Below are 20,155 nucleotides of genomic sequence, written 5' to 3' on the forward strand. Positions count from 1 at the left end.
CTGCCTCCATCACCATCTCCACCAGCCTACTGTCTCCATCTGACTCTGTGGGAGCCTCCTCAGCCCACCCACATGAATGGTCTGTCCACAAGGGCAGATCACAGGGTCAGGTACCTTGGGAACACTAAGAGATTTAAAACCTGCATCTGCCAGCCATCCAGTACTAACCATGGATCCAAGACTCCAGTGTACAGACTTTAAAGCAGGGGGTCTGGTTTCCTGTCCCAGTACAACTAGATGTGGGCTTTGGCAAGGCTCAACATCTCTGAGCCTGTTTCCTCATCTGTGAAGACAGAATAACAAATTCCTACCTCACAAGATGTTTGTGAGGATTTAATGGAGGCTATGTTTACAAGTTTTTTTTGTAAATTGCAAAGCCCCGAGCCAATGTGAAATATAAAATATGATCATAGGGGCTTCCCTGGTGGCACAGTGGTTGAGAGTCTGCCTGCCGATGCAGGGGACGTGGGTTCGTGCCCTGGTCCGGGAAGATCCCACATGCCGCGGAGCGGCTGGGCCCGTGAGCCATGGCTGCTGAGCCCGTGAGCCATGGCTGCTGAGCCTGCGCGTCCAGAGCCTGTGCTCCGCAACGGGAGAGGCCACAACAGTGAGAGGCCTGCATACCGCAAAAAAAAAAAATCATGATACAAAATGGTATATGGTAAATGCTAATTAAGTGGAAAGGAAATAAATGTGATTTCCGTTGAGCTGATTAAAAAAAAAAAAAAAAGCATTACTGAGAAGGGTCAAACCGGGTTTGGGTAAGTGGCCAAGGTAAGTAGAACTTTACCTGAACACGTCTTCTCTGCTCCCCTACCTCTGTCTGCTGTCATCATTTAAGTCACAGCGGTTTGCCTTCACTTTTCTTTCCTTCTCTCTTTTTTAAATTAATTTATTTTGTTTTATTTATTTATGGCTGCATTGGGTCTTCCTTGCTGCTTACAGGCTTTCTCTAGCTGCAGCAAGCAGGGGCTTCTCTTCCTTGCGGTGCCTTCTCTTGTTGCAGAGCACGGGCTCTAGGCGCGCAGGCTTCAATAGTTGTGGCTCACAGGCTCAGTAGCCGTGGCTCACGGGCTCAGTAGTTGTGGCTTGTGGGCTCTAGAGCACAGACTCAATAGTTGTGGCTTGCAGGCTCTAGAGCGCAGTCTCAGTAGTTGTGGCGCCCAGGCTTAGTTGTTCCGTGGCATGTGGGATCTTCCTGGACCACAGCTGGAACCCCTGTGCCCTGCATTGGCAGGCGGATTCTTAACCACTGCGCCACCAGGGCAGTCCTGCCTTTGCTTTTTTAAGGTGCTGTGTGCCTCCAGGTCTCTTTCTGGGAGCATGTAAAGGTCTCATTTTTCTCCTTTGGGCTCTAGGTGATGGTGGTTGGTGATTATGTGTTTTAATCAGAGGTAATTTAATGCTTTTTTCCCCCAAGACTAAATTAAGACTGGGAATGAGATCCGAGCGCTAGGTGGGACCAGCGGCTGCAATTGGTAGGAGGAATGGGCTAGTGGGGCGGGGCGAGTCCTCTTCCTTTTAAGCTTCCTAGACTGTGAACTCCTGACCTTGGCGGGCCCATAGGCTTACTTCGGCAGGGTGCATGGTGGCATTGCGGAAACAGGCGAGGAGAGCGAGGCCGGTGCCGGGCCCTGGTGGGGCCGGGACGGGGTCGTGCGCAGCCGGTAAACGTGCACTGGAGTGGAGCGGGCTCGCCGCTGGCCCCTCGGAAACCCTACGTCCCAAAGTCCCGGTCCTCGGCAGCGGCGGGTGAGTAGGACAGAGGGGAGTTGAGCTCGCGGTGGTGGAAGTTAGTGAAGGCGCAACCTTCCGCCCCTGACCTCGCAGGCGACGGGAGCTTCCAACCCCTGGGGCCCATGGGGAAACCTGGGTTAGGGTATGGCCCAGGGCACAGACCACTCCGGCCGCGTGGGGGACTCGGCGAAGAGGACGGGCTCCTGGCACGTGCTGAAAAAGTCGCGATCCCAGCAACGAAGTTTCTGGGCAGACAGGCATTGGGCAGTGCCGTCCCAGTCAACGGGACCAGTTCAGGGTACAGAAACCCCAACCAGTGGGTATTAACGAGCGTGCCACGCAGTGGTGAGCGAAACTCTCTGTCCCTGCCCGCGGGAGGCCCCGAGACCGGAGTGTGGGGCTGGGCGCGCTGTGCCGGGAGGTATGCCCTGTGGGCTCGCGATCTGGTCCGGCAGAGCTGGGCAGGAGCTGCAAAGGGTCCTTGAGGGACAGAGCAGAGACCCGAAGACCAGGTGAGAAGGGCTAATGCTTGAGGGTCTTTTTGCTTGGCCGAAGGGCAGAAAACAATAGTGGCTGGAACACCGGGGTGGGGGGAGGCGAGGGCGGACCCCACGAAGCCTGACAGGTGTGGTGGGGATTTCAGTCGTTCTCAGAATTGCTGTGGGAAACCACGGACGGGTTTGGGGTTAGAGAGAGATTGGGTGGACTCAGAGAACTGGAAAATGGCGACACATTCCCTCGAGGGATTTACATTCTGGAAGGGCAGGGACAGGCCGGGAACAGATAAACTGGTCTGCGCGGAAAGTCTGTTGAGTTATATCCAGCCTCTTTCCATCGCGGCCCAGCCAGCTTGAGCCCTGGGGCGTGTGGATGTAGAAAGTACTGTCGAGGTAAAAGTGCCAGAGGCAGGCAGCAGCTGCCAGAAATTTCAGTCTCCATAGTCATGCTCCCTTCCCAAACCAGAGAACCGGCTTAGAATCTGAACCGAGGGCCTCAGGCTACCACCCGCAGCAAATGCTTTTTGAGAACGACTGACAGGGGTGGGTCTTTCCTGAGGGAGAATGAGAAAGCCAGGACCTTGAGGATATTATTACTGAGACTGTTTTGCAGTGTTACTTTCACTGTGTTTGGCTGGAGGGTAGGAGAATAATCCAGACCTGCCCCTCTCACACAATGATTGTGGATGGTCTTGAAAGAAAGGGAGGGAGGGAAGGAGGGACTCAACTTCACCTCCCAGGAATGCACCTTTCCTGTCAGCTTTCTTTTTAGCGATCCCACTAACTCCATTGTTGTCCACTAACTCCTTTTCCTTGCTGGCATTTTCAATTCTATCACCTTTCAAAAAAGTGAAAGGAAGAAAGTCAACAGGTTTTTATGTCTTCATTCTTTTCATTCCATCTGGAGGGAGGAGAAGCGGGGTTAGTGGCTGTCAGTAGGAGGAGGTGGGAGTTCAGCCACGTGTGGGCAGAGCAGGAACTTCCTGGGCTGGGCAGGCAGCCCAGCGCCGGGCTCCTTGGGAGCTCTGCAGAAGCATTTGCTGCTGGGTTGTTACCATTATCATTCTTTTTTTTTTTTTGGCCCTGTCTCGAGGCATGTGGGATCTTAGTTCCTGGACTAGGGATCAAACCCGTGCCCCCTGCAGTGAGAGCTAAGACTCTTAACCACTGGACCATCAGGGAAGTCCCTCCATTATCATTCTTTACAAGTATCTTTATGTATTAAAAATCCACAGAATCGTATATTTTTGGGTCCTGGATGGGATCTTAGAGAGTCTCCTTTAATCTCATATTCCAATGAAACCAGATAAGAATGAAGAAACTTGTACAAGGTGGTTTGTGACAGATCCAGGGCTGGTTACCTCAGGCACATGCTTTCTTTCCAGAATACCGTACTGTTGCTCTAGAGAGGGCTTTGGGACAGCGGAAATCATGTCCTCAGTGGTAGAGTCAAGGCTTTGACCACAAACTCTGCTGTGGACCGGGAGTATCCTTGAGCACATTACTTAGCATCTCTGTACTTTAGGTTCCTTAAAATGGGGTCATTAATCGTTACCTCATGGGGCAGTGCTGAGGGGTTTTAGGTACAAAGCAGGGGTTCAGTAACTCTTGGTGTTCCCTGACCAAATTAGGAAACTGCTGTTCCTCACTCACTCACCCTCTTGCTGATATGATTTCTGTCTCACCTCAGGTTCCTAGAGGTGGGCACCAGCCAGCGGCTAGAAACAGGGTGAAGCAGAAGGCAGACGACGCCTTCAGAGCCCCAACCTGGCATTACTGAACAGTGGCTGCTGAGCCAAGGGTGACCAGGTTCCTGAACTCTGTGGCCTAGGCTTGGAGGGAATCAAAGATGTTCTCAGTTGTGAAAGAGGAGAATTTGGACAGCAGGACAAAAAAGGAGGACAGCCCCCTGGAGCAGATAACTTTGCCACTGGAGGCCACATCAAACCCTGGGGGCTTTTCAAAGTCTCTCCATCTGCTCAGTCACTGGGAGGTAGATAGCCCCAGGAAGGAGCCCAGTCAGCCTTGGGGGCCAGACCAGGAGCGGATAAAGCTAAAAAGAGACATCAGGGAAGAGAAGGTGTTTGACCTGCTGAAGCCAATTGAACCTGTACAGAAGCTGCTTCCTCAGGTGGATGAGGAGGCCCTGCAGGAAGCCGTGAAGGGAGAATGCTGGTGGAAGGCGTGGGTGAAGGTGAGGAGACCAAGCAAGAGACAGGGAGGGACTGGGTCCTGGACTCCAGGAGCTCTTTCATCCATTATCCTGTCTACAGAACAAATGGAATCTCAAGAGTGTTCCAAGCTGAACAGCACCCAGGAGAAGGGGTTTCAAGGACTTTCTTTCAGACTCCACACCACCCTGGCATCCTTCAAGGAGTACTTGCTGAAATTCATCAGAGTGGCAGCCTTTTTCCTTTGCATTCTTCCTACTTATATTCAGCATATACCCCTCCTTTCTCCCCCCACATTGTTCTTCCCTCCTCTCCATCCTTCCTTTCCTGGCTGTACATTAAAGTTGCTGGCTTTGTACTTGTCTTTTCCTATTTCTCCCTTCCTTCCATGTTTTTCTTTTTCTCATAGTTGTCTGAATCTTGAGACTGGATGTCTGTCTGTCTATATACAGACTCTCTGAATCTCTCCTGTTCTTCCAGAAGCCAGTCACCTCTGAGGATGTGGCAGTGAATTTCAACCAGGAAGAGTGGGAATGTCTAGATGCCAGTCAGAGGGTCCTCTACCAGGACGTTATGTCAGAGACCTTCAGAAACCTGATGTCTGTGGGTAAGAGGCTGGGGTTCCTCACAAGCCCTCTGTCCCAGGCCTCTGGGACATCTTGTTTCCCTGGGCAGGTAGATCAGCTCACAATTAGCTTCACTGATTCTTGGTTCTATACGTTCCAGGTATGCAAGAGCTGGGTTACTAGGCTCAGGGTGAAAGAAGAAATGAAAGCTTGCATGAAGGCAAAGATAAGGCTTGTGACATGATGATAATGTTCTCAAAGTATGCAAATCTGCCTATTCATCCAACTAGTATTTACTGAGTCACTCCTATTATGTACCAGGCACTTTGTTAAGAGCTGGCCTTTTGCGTGTCTCCTCCCTGCCCCTAAGTGTCCCAGATTATGGCTCTTAAACCAAAGATAACGGAAGAAGGTAGCCTGTCCGTCCCCATCAGGTGTGAAGGGGCCGAGCCTGGGACCTCAACTCTTCCTCTCCTTCCCACTCCCCAGTCAGAATCTTTCTGTCTAATCCAGACCTGATCGCCAAGTTTGAACAAGAAGAGAAACAGTGGAGAGCAGATCTCCGTCCCCCAAACGGAGAAGGCCTTCATTCAGGTAAGAATTGCAAAGGAGAGAGGAGGGTGAAAAGGACCCAGGACATGCCTTGGGAGGATGGAAATGACTAAGAGGATCGGGGTCTGCATACCCGCCCCGAGCCTGCATCCTTCCTGCCTGGTCAGACATGGAGCTGGAAGAAACCTTGACGTCATCTGCTCAAGTCCCCTGGCTTCAAGAAGATGAGTATCTAAGCCATTCAGGACAAATGAATATCTTCAGTTTCTAGAGATGGAGAGATTCCATGTCAGTTGCTTATGTCAGTGATACCACCTTGATTAAAAAGTCCTTTCCGGGACTTCCCTGGTGGTCCAGTGGGTAAGACTCCATGCTCCCAATGCAGGGGGCCCGGGTTTGATCCCTGGTTGGGGAACTAGATCCCACACGCATGCCGCAACTAAAAGATCCCACATGCTGCAACTAAGATCTGGCGCAGTCAAAATAAATAAGTAAATAAATTTTTTTTAAAAGTCCTTTCCAAAAGAAAAGAAAGAGAAGGGAGATGAGCTTGATGCTGAGTTGGAGCAGGGGAGACTTGTTCTTAAGAGTAGAATAAGGACTTGAGAGAAATTTAAGTCTGAGCTGACCACATTCCTGGTTTGCCAGGACAGTCCTGGTTTATGCTTCTCATCCTAGCTTGATTGTTAATAGCACCTCCCGTCACTCAAGTGTCCCAATTTGCATGATATATTATGAGGTCACCTGTGGGTATCTGAGGTGTCTGGGAATACGAGCAAAATTGAAAATGAGAGGAATTAACACACATGGTAAATCAACTATACGTCAATTTAAAAAAAAAGAAAATGAAATGGATTTCAAGAAATGTGGTTAAAATTTTGATCTCTGATATTGTTGGAAGATTCCAGTTAAATTTTTATTTGCTTTTAATTGGAAAACCCAAAAGTTTATTCTTATCTCTGGCCTCTGAGGTCTAAGAGTGAGCGTGAATGTCAGGTGGGAGAGGGAGGGCAGAAAGAGGGGAAGTAGCTTGGACTGAACAGAGAGCTTGTGTCGGGGTTGTCGTGGTGAATCTCACTATTCTTCCTCATTCCCTACAGGAGGCAAGAGAGAGGAACTTCAAGAACAGAGTCAGAGTTTGGGAGATGAGGGAAATAGCGATGACAAGAAGGTCTCCCTTGCTCGCAGAAGGGCAGGCCCATCCTCTGCTCCAGCTGGGTCCCTGGACAGGACACCAGTGTTCCCAGCATCCTGGGCTGGGCCACCCTTTACCTGCCATACCTGTGGCAAGTGCTTCAGCAAGCGCTCCAGCCTCTACAACCACCAGTTTGTTCACAGCTGCGGCCAGTGCGGGAAGTCCTTCCTGAACCCCAAGGACCTCAGCTACCACCGGCGCAAGCACCTTGGGGAGAGGCCCTTCTGCTGCTCGCTCTGTGACAAGACCTACTGTGATGCTTCTGGACTGAGCCGTCACCGCCGTGTCCATCTGGGTTACCGGCCCCATTCGTGTCCCTTCTGTGGGAAGCGCTTTCGGGACCAGTCTGAGCTTAAACGCCACCAGAAGATACACCAAGGCCAGGAGCTGGGGGCGGGAAACCAGAAGCATATCGTGAAGATTCCAGACAACACAGGTGGATTCCAGGGGCTGGCAACTGCAAACAATGCACCAGTGGCTGGGACCCAAGGACCCTCATTTAAAACCACCGGTCCCGAGGCTCAGACCCAGCCATCTATAGACAGGAGCCCAGCGCCTGCAACCAAGAACCAGGTAGTCACTGGGAAGGCTCAGCGCCCAGTCGTTACAACCCCAGAGCCTGTGACCAGGACCCAGGCAGCCAACACGAGAGCCGCCTGCCTGGATACCAAGTCCAGCTCTCACCCAAGAAAGCCTTCAAGACTCAAGGTCTTCTCTTGCCCTCATTGTCCCTTGACTTTTAGCAAGAAAATCTGTCTCTCCAGCCACCAGAAGGCCCACTTCACAGAGCAGTCCAACCGCTGTTTCCACTGCGGCAAGTCCTTCACTTTATTCTCTGGGCTGGTCAGGCACCAGCAGACTCACTGGAAGCAGAAGCTCTACTGTTGCCCTATCTGCGACGTCTGCTTTGGGGAGAAAGAGGACCTTTTGGGTCACTGGGGGGGCTACAGGGGCAAGGGGCTCTGCCTCGGCAGTCCCCATAAATGCTGGGCGATCCTGAGTCAGTGGCTTGGCTTCTTTCCCGATGCCTCCACTGTGGCAGGGGAGGAGATGGATCTTTGTCCTGGATCCATACCTTCAGGAGAGGGAAGGAAGGGAGGGGAGAAGGCAGCAGAGGAAAGAAAGCAGATAAGGCAGTGAAGGTGTTGGAGTGTAAATAAATGGCCTTTCCACCCGAGGTCTTTCTCTGTTTGGTTTTCCTGAGGGCTAACCTCCAGGGTAAGGAGACTGGGGTAGAGGAAGAGAGAGGTGAAGGAATAATGAAGGAAATACAGAAAGGAAAAGAGGTGGCACGTGGAAACTTGTAGTATTATTAATTAGCACCCAGCTTGTTTCTTTGTGTCTGATAGACCATCGAGTAGTAGTTGTTGAAGAAAACAGTGGACACTCCAATAGGTATGAAGATGGGAGAAAAAGGATGAGTGGGGGAGAGAATCTGAGGGACCCATCTGGACCAGATGTAGAAAGGAGGCGTTTTAAAGCAGGTGTGTGGCCCAGTTCTCATCCCTTGCTCCCCTGGCACCTCGGTAGGCTGCCCGGGGCAAGATGGAGCTCTGGCCAGTGTTCTGCGGGTTTCTCACCATCTCCTGCTTTTGGTTAGGGCTCCCCATGTCCTCACTCTGCAGGTCACTTGGTGCTGTCTTGGATGTTTTGGACTTTTGCTGCTCCTTCCCAGCAGGGCTGAGATCTTGGAAGAAACGACCACCATTTGCAAAGTTGGTGTGCTATAATTTGCAGTGCGGAGGTTCCTGGTCTCCAGTTCATGGCAGAGACCCTCTTGTCTGTGTTACTCTGCAGCACAGGTGCCCTCTGATGGAGAGAAGAGCAGCTGCCTGGCTGTAACCAGAGAGGACTTCCAGATGGAAGATACACCAAGGAGTAGAAATATGTGGGCAGCATAAAGGGGGAGAGGAAGGAAGGAGCTGGGGAAAGGGAGAGACAAAGTAGATGACAGAAGAGAAGTTGATCCTATTTGGAATTCAGAGCATTCCTGCAAGTACAGATTGGAATGTCCCCACAGCAAAGAGGCCAGTGAGTGTGCAACTTGATGGATGCGACATCCCCGAGGACCAATCTTTGGGCCAACCAGGCTCTTCTCCACCCTGCCAAGATGTGACATCATTCAGAAGGGGTTTCCTAGAAGGAGGAGAAAATAAGTTGAAAAAGCTGTCAACAGTTTCTATCATGAAACTGTCACACCAGGGGGAAGAAAGGCCCTGTGGAGTCATCTAGTCTTGGAGGTGAGGCCCAGGACAGCTGCTGTAGGGAACAATCGAGAAAGGAGGCCAGCTGGAGTGGGGTTCTTGCTTTGGAGCACAAAGGTGGAGGAGGAATCCTCCCTCCAGCCAGGCTCACCAGCCCTTCCTTTCCTTTGGGATTTTGATCCCTCAATAGCCCCCTCTTCCCCTTGCTGTTTCCTTGTTTTTTTTTGTTTTATTTTTTTTTTTTTTTGCTCTCAGTTTATAAGAAAGAGAAGAAAACTTACTTAGCTCTTCAAGAAATTGCCCTGAAAACAAAGAGAAATAGGTGATGAGTGGAAGATGACTAACTCCTCCCACATCCTCCCTGTGGAATTCATAGTCACCCCCCCTCCCTTTCCACTAAGGGACCCCACAGATCTCAGTAAGTGGTTCTCTTCATGAATTCTCTGAGGAGCCTGGAGTTGGCCATGTGGACAGAGCAGGAAGGAAATTCCAGCTCTGAATCTTGAGCCCTGGTTCCATCCACCCTCTTTATGTTTCCCACTCAGGGCTGGCTTGATCCCCTGCTGCCCAGTGGTCCTGTTTGCTGCCCCAGCACTGCACCTGCTAGTCTTCTGTGTAGCCAGTTGTAGCAGATGATCAAGGCCACCAGGGGTCCAAGAACTGGCACAATTACAAACAGGGTTATCTTCCAGCAGGGCACCCTCAGGAAGTGGGGATCTGAATCGTTTGCCACAGAACAAACAGGATTAACATGTGTTCCCCTTTGTGTCCCACCCACCCCTCTCCATTTATTATTGGGTTTCTTTTGGGTGGTGGAGGGGGGAGGTTCTTAACCTGGGTTCCAAAATAGTTTGTGGATAGAGTCCAGGGAGTTCATGAATTTGGATGAGAAAAACATTACATTTTTATTTGCACTAACTTCAAACTGAATTTAGCATTTTCTTACACTAAAAATGTAGCTAACAAACCAGTTACCAGCAGTACCTGTGACTTTATCACCAATGGAAACCACATTCCCCTCAGAGTTGTTGCAGAAATCTCAGAATACTGTTTATCAGTATTTTGAATTCACCAAATTATTAGACCTGCTGCTACATCTTATTACTTAATGTATATTTTTGTTAAAGAAACATTTGTTACTTTATCACAAATTTGTTTATATTTCGAAAACTGTTTCAAAACAATGGCTTTCTTTGTAATCCTATGTGTTATATTTTATGCGTACAGTTCAAAACATTCCGGGAAGGGACGGGTCCATGAGGCTTCACCAGATTGCCAAAGAGTACAAAAAGTTAAGACCTTTGTTATTTGAATCCTGTAAAACAAAGATCCTGTTCCTCCCCTTTGAGTTGCAGACTGTGTGTGTTGTTTTTTCTGCACACTGATTAAATGCTAGCGTGGAGCCGGGGCACCTCCAGCCTCAGGAAGAGAGGCTGTTCAGGAAGGCTGCTCAGAGCAGGGACCATCTTATAATTTCTGCAACATCCATTCAACAAATATTTGGGTGCCCTTCTGTTGTAGGCATTGTCATTAGGCACTGGACAATCTGCAGTGAACAAAAAGGACAGAGACCATGTCCTAGGGCCAACATTCTATTTTTTTTTTTCTTCGCTGCATGGCATTCGGGATCTTAGTTCTCCCACCAGGGATTGAACCCTCACCCCCTGCAGTGGAAGTGCAGAGTTAACCAGTGGACCACCAGGAAGTCCAGGCCAATATTCTAGTGGGGTTTGATGTCTTCACTCTTCCCCCAAGACGCCTTCCCTTCCCTGAGGAGTCACATGTAGTTACTCATTCTGTACTGTGAAAACTCATTCCTCTGTGTGAGTTGTCAATGTATATGTACTTTGTTCTCCAGTTAATTTATGTATATGTATCACCTCCCCAACTAGACATCAAGTTGATGTGCAAAGGATCTGTTTACCTCCCCTTTGTAATTCCTGAAAAAGGAAGTAATGTACATAAAGTACTTGTAATTCCTAGAATGTTAACATTTGGGAAGCTGTTACAGTGCCAGGTACATGAAAGCGTAATGTAAGTGTGTGCTATTATCTAACCCATCCTAGGTGCAGATGATGACATTCAAAGAAAGAACAAGAGAGGGAGGAAACCAACCAGAAGCCAGGGGTCCTTACGTCCCCAGGTAACAGGAGCCGAGTGAAGCACCAAGCTGATCTGGGGGGCTGGGTACCCCAGGACTTACCAAAAGTCCGGTGGAGATTCTCTGAAAGAATAAATGGAAAGAGATTATTAGTATGGCACTCAAAACGATCTTTTCTCCTCTGAGCCTTTGTTATTTAGTCACTTTAAATTGTAAGTGACGCACGATGGAGGAAAGGAAGCTGTAGGATTTTACTTCTGGCTGAAGGCAGGGAAGAGGAATGAGACTCTATGACTGGTTATAGGAGTTTTAAATAGTGAAGTTCCCGCCCGAAGGGAGCACAGGGTATTGGGACAGAGGCAGAGATGGTCTGAGAAAATGACCATTTCAGTTACGCCAGAAGACCTGGAGGGAGGCATGGGGAGGGGAGGTGCCTGGAACTCACCTATCTCTGCTGGAATTTTTCCTAAAATAGAAAAAGGTGAGATTTTTAGTTCCAGCTCAGGCACTAGATGGGGCCCCTCCACACCCATTGCCTTGGGCCTTTGTGCAGCGTGTTTCTCAGTAGCCCATGAACATCCTTAGAGTGAGAAGAGCACCAGATTTGAAAGCAGGAGTTCAGGCTCATTCCCTGGCTATTGCCTGGGTTAAATATTGGGTTAAAGAAAGCGGAGAAGCTCAGTAGACAGCGATGTTCACCAATGCCAATCTAAGGTTTTATTACCGCCCCCACTGCTCTCTGCTCCTTTTCTTGCTGGTTCTCAGTTCACAATGTCACTCCACCCCGCTGGGTTGTCACTTTGTAAATCTAAAGCTACTTCCCATCTGAATGAGGAAGGAAGGAACTAAACATTTAGTTGAGCAGCTGCTTTGTGACCGGCTCTGTACTAGGTGCTTTACATAACACTATGTCCTTTAATCCTCCCATAACTTGTAGGAGGGAGGGTGTTATCTCTACTTGACTCAGACTAGGCAACTGAGGCTTGGAGAGTTCATGTCATTGTCTGAACTGGATCTAAACCCAGGCTGGCCAACTCCACTGATCAGGTTCTTTCTGCTCAGCCATGTGGGCTGAAGATCTTTCTCATGTGGGAGAAGAGGTAACTGAGTATCTGGGACGAGGTCAAGGGAAGAGAAGATCCCACCAATATCCCCCCTCATACTCCAAGCCCTCCTTGCTGCTTTATCCTCTTAGGAATGGGAGGGGGAGGAGAATTGGAGGCCCTTCGGGCTTTGGCTTTGAGAATGCTTGGTGGCTGGGAGAAGTCTCAAAATGAAAGCTCTTGGGCACTAGAGAGGAGCTTCAGACAGTTGAACCCGTGTCCTCAGTGTTGGATGGAAAAGGAGGAAACAACACCTACTATGTGTTAGGGACTTTTACTTACAGTATCTTTATTTAAACCTAGTAGCACAGACTTGCCTGATTCTGAAGCTCACACTCCCCCAGTTGCATGAGCTGCTGTGTATGTTTCAGGGGCCAGAAGATAGGGGTTTAGGCCTGAGCTCTGCCACTTATAAGCTGTGCCAGCTTGAGTAAATCTCTGAACCACTCCAGGCCTCAGTTGCTTCCTCTCTAAAATGGGGCTATCATATATCAGCCCTACCTCATAGGGAAATGAAAGGTCCTATTATCTAAATGATATTTACATTCGGTAGGATGTAAAACTTGTCATTATGGAGTTCTGAACCCAGAAGTCCCTCAAAAATAAACGTTAGCTGACCAAGCTCCAAGAGACCAGGCACTTCAGGGAAGGGTCCCCAGCCCGCCACCCTCCAGCCTGTACCTCTGAGTCTGTGCTGCAGGCAGAGGAAGACAAGGCCCACAGTGATCTGCAGGAGGAGCACAGGCAGAACCGCGATGAGCGCCAGCACTCCAGGGTTGATCCAGTAGAAGGGATCTGAAAGGCAGAACCGGGGGCCCAGCACTGTGTCATCAACACCCAGCACGGTGCCCACGGCTCCATGAGTCAGGGCCAAAGAAGATGACTCAGAACTAACACCTAAGCTTAGGTTTAAAGGAAAAGTAAGTGGTTGTTTCTGGGAAGGGCCAGTGGTTTAGAATGACAGGAGTCGAGGCTGTATACTGGGCCAGTCTTGGAGAGTTCTGAGAACCACGAAAGGGACTTAGATCTGATCCTCAAGGTCACGGGGTACCCTGAAGCATTTCATGCTGAGGGGCCAAGATCTGATTTACTGACTGCAGGACTGGAGGAGGGGGGCGAAGGCAGTCAAGAGGCTATGGTAATGGTGAAAGTAAAACACATGACGGGGCTTCCCTAGTGGCGCAGTGGTTGAGAGTCCGCCTGCCGATGCAGGGGACACAGGTTCGTGCCCCGGTCCGGGAAGATCCCACATGCCGCAGAGCGGCTGGGCCCGTGAGCCGTGGCCGCTGAGCCTGCGCGTCCAACGAGAGAGGCCACAACAGGGAGAGGCCCGCGTACCACAAAACAAACAAACAAACAAAAAACACATGAGCCTAGGACAGTGGTGGCGGTGTAGGAAGTCAAGGGAACTTAAATAGGAAAAAATACATATTTTCAGTAAACTTTAAGCTGAAATTTAGTGTTTCTTTCAATTATGTTTGTAGGCAACACTCCACAACCATATGAACAGAACCTGAGACTTTGTCATCCCTAAAAATCACAAATATTTTCATATCACGGTACAGAAATCTCAAAATATCACTCATTTTGAAATGACACTATTATTAGGGCCACCCCATATCTTACTTTAATACTTTGATAACTGTATTTCAGTACAAGTATGTTTTATGCATTTCAAATATCCTTCTGAGAAGGGGTTCATCGACTTTACCAGTCCAACAAAAGGGTGCATGACACAAAGAATAGTTAAGAACCTTTCTTCTGGAGCTTTTGAGAAAGTAGGATCCGCCAAATCGGTAACTGAGGACTTGGAGTGGGAAAGATAAAGAGACAGGGGATGACCTTTGGCTCTCTGGTGCCATCTATTGCCCATTCTCGAGTCGGCTCAGTGTCCCAAAGCTTTCCCTGTATAATCTCAATGTGCAGGGCCGGCCTTTTCATCTTGTTCTCTGCGTTAGGGGGCTAGATAAAGATACTGCCATCAGGGTAGGCATTAAGTCACAGCAAACAACATCAAACTGGTTTCTTAGGTATAAATACCATCCTTCAAGCTGCGGTTTCAGGCTCTTGTCTGTTACTGTGTTCCCCAGGAGAAAACACAGCCAGCTCTACTTTCAAAGTTCTCATTGGAAGTTACCTGGAGCAACATGGTTTAACAATTACATATTTTAGTTCCTTTTTTTGTACACCTTTTATATTTTAACAAAGGGTTAGGATCACAAAAAGAGAAAAAGAGACATTATGAGACTTCTGATGTAAAGTGATATGAACAAAGTATATAGCATCACCTATGAAATATGCTTGACAAAATAAACCTGAATCTGATTGTTCATATCCTAATCTATAAGTTTACAGAAAATAAAGGGTATGGAACACTGTATTAAACAACATGGGAATGAAATCAGCAAAATCTAGACCGTGGGAAACTCTACAGGGCGAATACCAACCCGTGGATCTTGTTTGGATTGGATTCAAGCAAACCAGCTGTAAAAATATATTTATAAAAAAATCATAAAAATGTGAACACAGACTGGGTATTGTTAAGGATTTTTGTTAAATTTTAAAGATGTAATAATAGTATTTTGGTTATGATTTTGTTTTGGTTTTTTGTGTTTTTGAGTTTTTCTATTTGAGACATACAGTTTTGAGGATTTAGCAATGACACGATAATGCTGCCTAGGATTTGCCGGAGGAATTCATCTGGGGAGGATGGTGGTGAGTGGGGTCTAGTGAAACAGGTGGCCTGTCCTTGGGTCATAACTGTTGCAGTCAGGTGATGGGAACTTGGAGGCTCATCATAATAATGTCTCTACTTCTGTATATGTTTTAAAGTTTCACAATGAAGAGTTTAAAGAAAGGTTTAGAGACAACTAGTAATAAAATCACAAAACTGACAAGAAAAATACAAAGTTGGAAGGAGAGATTAGAAACTCTTTAGAGAAAGAGGGGAGGTAATTACACCTGAAACTTGGCAATCACATAGTTACTGCATTTCAGTCCTAAATTTGCCTCAGCTTTCTGGATCCTCATGCTAGGTGGGTGGTCCATCATAAAACTCTCTTTTTTAAAAGACTCTTAGGCATGCAGATTATGAGAAGGGAGAAGAGGGTCGGAATGTGGAAATCCACCCAAAGGAAAACTTTCTCCCCAGGCAGTTCATTTGTTTGTTTGTTTGCTTGTTGGGGTGGGGGTGGGGGGATGTACTGGGGGAGGCAGTTATTGAGCCAGGAAGCTACTGAACAGGAATGAGGAAAATCGGAAAACTGGAGAGATCCTCACTATCAGACTTCCTTGCAGGTAAACCCCCCCCCCAAGTGAAAACAGCTGTATGAAGAACATTCTGTGACACACAAAGCTGTTTTCACATCCCTGAGATCCATCTCTAGAAATAGTGCTTTGTTATCCTGCATACAATGCCATCTTCTGGTCCCAGTACTGCAACAGTGGCCCTTGAGATACAAAAGTGATCAATTGTCTGATGTTTGCCCTGCAGGTGGGGAGGAGGGAAGGGAAATGACTTGAGGCCCAGGCCTCAGAAATTTTTTGTTCCTCAATTAAATAGCAATTAACTTTCAAATCTCCCCCTCCTTGTCGGTGTCTTAACCCCTCGGGGATAAAACAAAAAAATAAATTTCGAAGTCATCCCTCACATAAAACATACCACAAATGAAATTCTGTAGAAAGGAAGCAGTGGAGGTAAAATCTATAGGTAACATCTCTTTCTATGATTATATTCAGACATTAGTTCCACTTGTTTAATTCCTTGCAACTATGTTTACCAGGAATATATTGTTTAATAATGTTCCTCATCTAATAAAACACCACAAACACATCAACTGAGGAATTCACTGTAATAGGATTTGATCAGTTTGACTCCTTAGGAATAAGGCCCTTGTTTATAACAAATAAATGAAAAGACAATCCAAAGCAAAACAAGAAAGGAAAAGGTCCACTTGGATACTTTGATTAACTTTCAGGTAAGTCATATTCCCCTCTAATAGCACAAAATAATCACAAATTGATTATTTTGGATTTTGCTGCCTACATTTTTCATTTTTTCTATTTAAAAAAATTTTAAATTTCTCTATACGTACCCACAAATGTGCATGTTATATACACACTTTTATATAAATGGATAAATATGATGATATGGATAAAATTATGGTCTTTTTTAGTTGGATCACACCCCATCCTCCCTTGTCTCCCCCAAAGTGAACCGTATTAACTTTCTTATGGATATCTTTATATGTTTCTCTGATATATAAAACGTAAGGTTTTGTTTTTGTTCCCTAGATTCTGTAGCTTGCTTTTATCACTCAACAATACCTTGTAAAATGCCTCCAAGCTGTCTGGAATGGCCCTAAAACAATCTTAAATGGCTGCATGATATTCACTGTATGGGTAACAGTGTTTACTCAGTCACTTCCCTACTCATGGGCACGGTCTCTGATTCTGGCTTTCTTACATCATTACAGAATAATGATGTAACAGACAATGTGAGCATATGAATTCCCAGAGATACTGATGTGCGTATCTCTATGGAGTTAATTCCCAGGAATGAACTGTTTGGGTTGAAGGATCTCATCTCAATTGAGAGAATGACTGAAGGCTCAAAGGGAGGTCCTGGCCACCCAACAGACAATACCTACTATTATAGACACTACTCACCTTCCACTTTCAATTCTATTGCTGCCTCCTCTTGATAAGAATGATCTCGGAAGAAGCAGGTGAAACCTCCTTCATCCGAGAACCTTACATTCCGGATCCTGAGGGTCACCTTTCCCTCCCCAATAGTCTCTTTCAGCAGCTCCGTGCGGCCCCGGTATTCAGGCGCCTGCTCTTCATCTTGGTCCTTGCCATTTCGGTAGAGATGAACCACCCTGGAGAAGGGGGGTCGGTACCATCCCACCTCCATGCCTGTAGCGTTCTTTCCTGGAGATATGCGACAGGGCAATTCCGCTTCATCCCCCACCAGCGCCCGGATGGGCTGCCCTGGTCCCATTACTCTGAACTGTCCTATCCAAGACACAAAAGAAAAGAAACTGAGCATCAGAGCGAACCTTGACAAACAAGCCCTTCATGGGAAGGGCTGCTTCAAAACAGGGAAAGAAGACACTTGATTTTTAAATAGAATTCTAGAGCCAGGGAGAAGCTCAATTTTTCTTAAAGGTCTCTGGTTATAGAGATACCGTGAGTTCCCTGGACAGAACATTCTAGCATGTGGTCATCCCAGCCTTTAGGTCCCACCTTGGAATGTGGTCCAGCATCTTGCAGTTTAACTGTCCCGTGGGCCTCCCTGTTCAGACTTGGCCAACTTGATCCTTCTTCTCCCCTTAGAGGTTTTGCTTTGGTCGTTCCTCCACCACCACCTCTCCATCACTTCTCAGCCCTCTGTACTTGTTCACACCCTGGTCCCAAATTCTTCTCCTCTGAGATCTTCCACCCTAGAGGTGGAGGATCTTCTTTCCTTCTTTCTTCCTTCTTCTTTTCCTCTGTATCTTCAGCCCTCTCTACAGCTCCTGGACCCTGCCCTGTACATGTTCCCAGTCTTTTTTCCTCTGTGGGATATATCTCCTTGTCAGACAGAGCTACTAGAAGATGAAGCTGGTTTCTCCATTAGACCTGCAACCATTTCCCGAGGGAGTATATGTTCTGAGCCTTCTCTGTTAGGCGGCTCCCTGAGATTGGGAATCTGTCTTCGGACAGCAGGGATCCTCTGTAAAAACTTATTAGTGCCTGATAGTGTGAAACAGAACTCTCAAACATGATGAGACACTACAACTCAACAAACATTTATCATGATTTACCATGGGACAGGCACAACTAAGCATATTATATATACCTTATCTAATTGAACCCTGACAGCAACTCCAAGAGGCTGTTATTAGGATAGTCCCCGTTTGATAGGTGAGAAAGCAAAGTTGGAAAGGTAGGTAAGACCAAGTTCAAAGAAAGCCCTGAGTTAAGGTCACATGATGGATTTGGGTCCCCTTCTGAAGGCCGTAGGGAGGCACTGGCGGTATCTGTGGGGAACCATGTCAGCACATCTATGTTTCGAAAAGGTAACTTGCATGGCAACTTGAGGGTGAGTTGAAGGAGGTGAGCCCAGGGAACTAGCCTTTCTGTTCTCAGGGTCTCCCCAGGGCAGGAATAAAGAGAAATCTTACCTGCAGAGATGGAAGACAGCTGGAGGAGGAGGAGGAGGGAGGGGAGGCAGCTGGGCAGAGAGGAGCTCAAAAAACTGGCCATCTCCACTGTCAGTGGGGAAAGAGAGCCCCTGCAGCAGGGTCAGGCCGAGCAGAGGCCCTCGGGGTGCTTGTCCCCACGGCTGAAGAGGCCCCAGGGGAGGATCGGGGAGGGCAGAGCTGCCCTCGCCCTGCTTCCTCCCCAGCAGAGTTGCAGCTGTGCTCCCAGGCACAGCCCCACGTTACCCTTGCCAGGCACTTACACAAAAGGGCTACAGAGCCAGGGGATGACCAGGGTTTGCCTTCCCCACCCCCTCAGAGCTACGGAGCAGAGGCTGCCTGGTACTGGGGCTTCCTCCCCCACTCTCTCCTGGTGGCCAGCCTTTGAGGGGGCTTCTAGGATCTGACCTGTTGGGATAGATCACTCACCGGCCCTCAGGCTGAGGCTTGTCAGTGCAATCTGCAAGGTCCCTTCAATCCTTCTCCTCCAGGTATTAGCCAAAAGATAGGGATCTGTGTTGGATTTTTAAAAAGGAAGGAACATTTAGACTTGGTTTCCTATTTCTACGGTCTCATAGTTGTCATTACCAGGCCATTCTTTCCTCTTGATGTCTGACCTTCCTCTCTCCCACCGCAAATCCAAACACCCTTCCTTATGTTCAGATGTGTTGCTTGGACTTAGTTAACTTCTCCCTCCCAAAGAATACATTTCAAAGAGTCACGAGTCGGGACTTCTCTGGTGGCACAGTGGATGAGACTCCATGCTCCCAATGCAGGGGGCCTGCGTTCGATCCCTGGTCAGGGAACTACATCCCATATGCATGCTGCAACTAAGAGTTCTCATGCCACAACTAAGGAGCCTGCCTGCTGCAACTGGGACCTGGTGCAACTAAATAAATAAATAAATATATATATATATATATATTAAAGTAATGCATTTAAAAAAAAATAAAGTCACGAGTCGAGTGTCAGGAGTTGATGGCCACCTGTGCTCCAAGAGGCAAGCATAAAGAAAGCAAGATCCGCAAAGTCAGCGGCTGTCAATCAATACAGGCACTGAGGACAGATCAGCAGTCAGGACACAGCCCCCAGCCTGGGCATCACTCTCCAGTTTCCTCAGTGTCACAGGGGAAAGTGAGATCTGGGATGGGAATATGATCTTTCTCCTTATCCCCAGACGTGGCTGATCACTAAAGAGTGAGACCAGTATCAGCACCAAGTTTGAAAAATATATTTTCCAATCTTAAAACAAGGATGTCTCATCAAAAAAAAAAGGATGGACAATTTAAAGCCATGCTGTCCAATACTGTAATCACTAGTCACAAGTGCCCATTTAAATTAAATAAAATTAAAAAGTCAGTTCCTTGATTGCACTAGCCATGTTTCAAACGCTCAGTAGCACATATAGCTAGTGGTTACTGCATCGGACAGCACAAATATAGACCAGATCCATCATCACAAAAAATTATATTGGGCAGCACCGTTCAAGGGCTAGGAACAGAACAGGGACAGACATTTTCTGCTCTTGTCTGAGGTGAGCATGAGGGGCTAGAAGGATGGACTCCAGTCAGCTGAGTCTGGGAGTGGTGTATTCTTTTTTTCTGCAAGGCAGCTGTAGTTTGGGCACAAGCAGACTGGCTATTCTGAAGCCCTGAGGGTGAAAGTCAAGGTCTGGAGGGATGAATGAGGTGGGAAGAGGAGTCTCTGTGCTTGCCTGACTTCCTCTCCTGTGGGGATTCTCTCCTTCTAGAACCTAACATATCCTGTGATGCTCTTCCTCCAAGATACAAATTCAGGTTCAGGTAAGAAAGTTATGCACAAGATGCTTTCCTGGACAGGGTTTG

At 47.8% G+C, this 20,155-nt stretch overlaps 2 protein-coding genes across 3 annotated transcripts; one reads left to right on the plus strand and one right to left on the minus strand.

Moving 5' to 3' along the window:
* The first annotated feature begins 3,644 nt into the window (after positions 1-3,644).
* On the plus strand, positions 3,645-9,082 carry ZFP57 (ZFP57 zinc finger protein). The gene is given in 5 exon segments (XM_082637489.1): positions 3,645-4,428; positions 4,886-5,012; positions 5,485-5,565; positions 6,624-7,793; positions 7,796-9,082. Coding segments are annotated over 5 exon segments (1,806 nt in total). The 5' UTR covers positions 3,645-4,083; the 3' UTR covers positions 7,879-9,082.
* A 7-nt stretch (positions 9,083-9,089) lies between these two features.
* MOG (myelin oligodendrocyte glycoprotein) lies at positions 9,090-18,375 on the minus strand (the record flags this gene model as incomplete). Of its 2 annotated transcripts, XM_082637512.1 has the most annotated exons (7): positions 9,090-9,224; positions 9,523-9,639; positions 11,126-11,146; positions 11,469-11,489; positions 12,808-12,921; positions 16,795-17,142; positions 18,294-18,375. In XM_082637512.1, the coding sequence occupies 7 exons, from the start codon at positions 18,373-18,375 to the stop codon at positions 9,106-9,108; spliced, it is 822 nt and encodes a 273-aa protein (XP_082493638.1). In that variant the 3' UTR covers positions 9,090-9,105. The 2 variants fall into 2 exon arrangements, with proteins under 2 accessions (XP_082493638.1, XP_082493639.1); XM_082637513.1 differs by lacking the exon at positions 11,469-11,489 and having other exon boundaries at positions 9,110-9,639; positions 12,787-12,921.
* Positions 18,376-20,155: the final 1,780 nt, after the last annotated feature.

Source organism: Mesoplodon mirus, assembly GCF_964341445.2.
Source record: "Mesoplodon mirus genome assembly, chromosome: 12".
Classification (NCBI taxonomy): Eukaryota; Metazoa; Chordata; class Mammalia; order Artiodactyla; family Ziphiidae; genus Mesoplodon; species Mesoplodon mirus.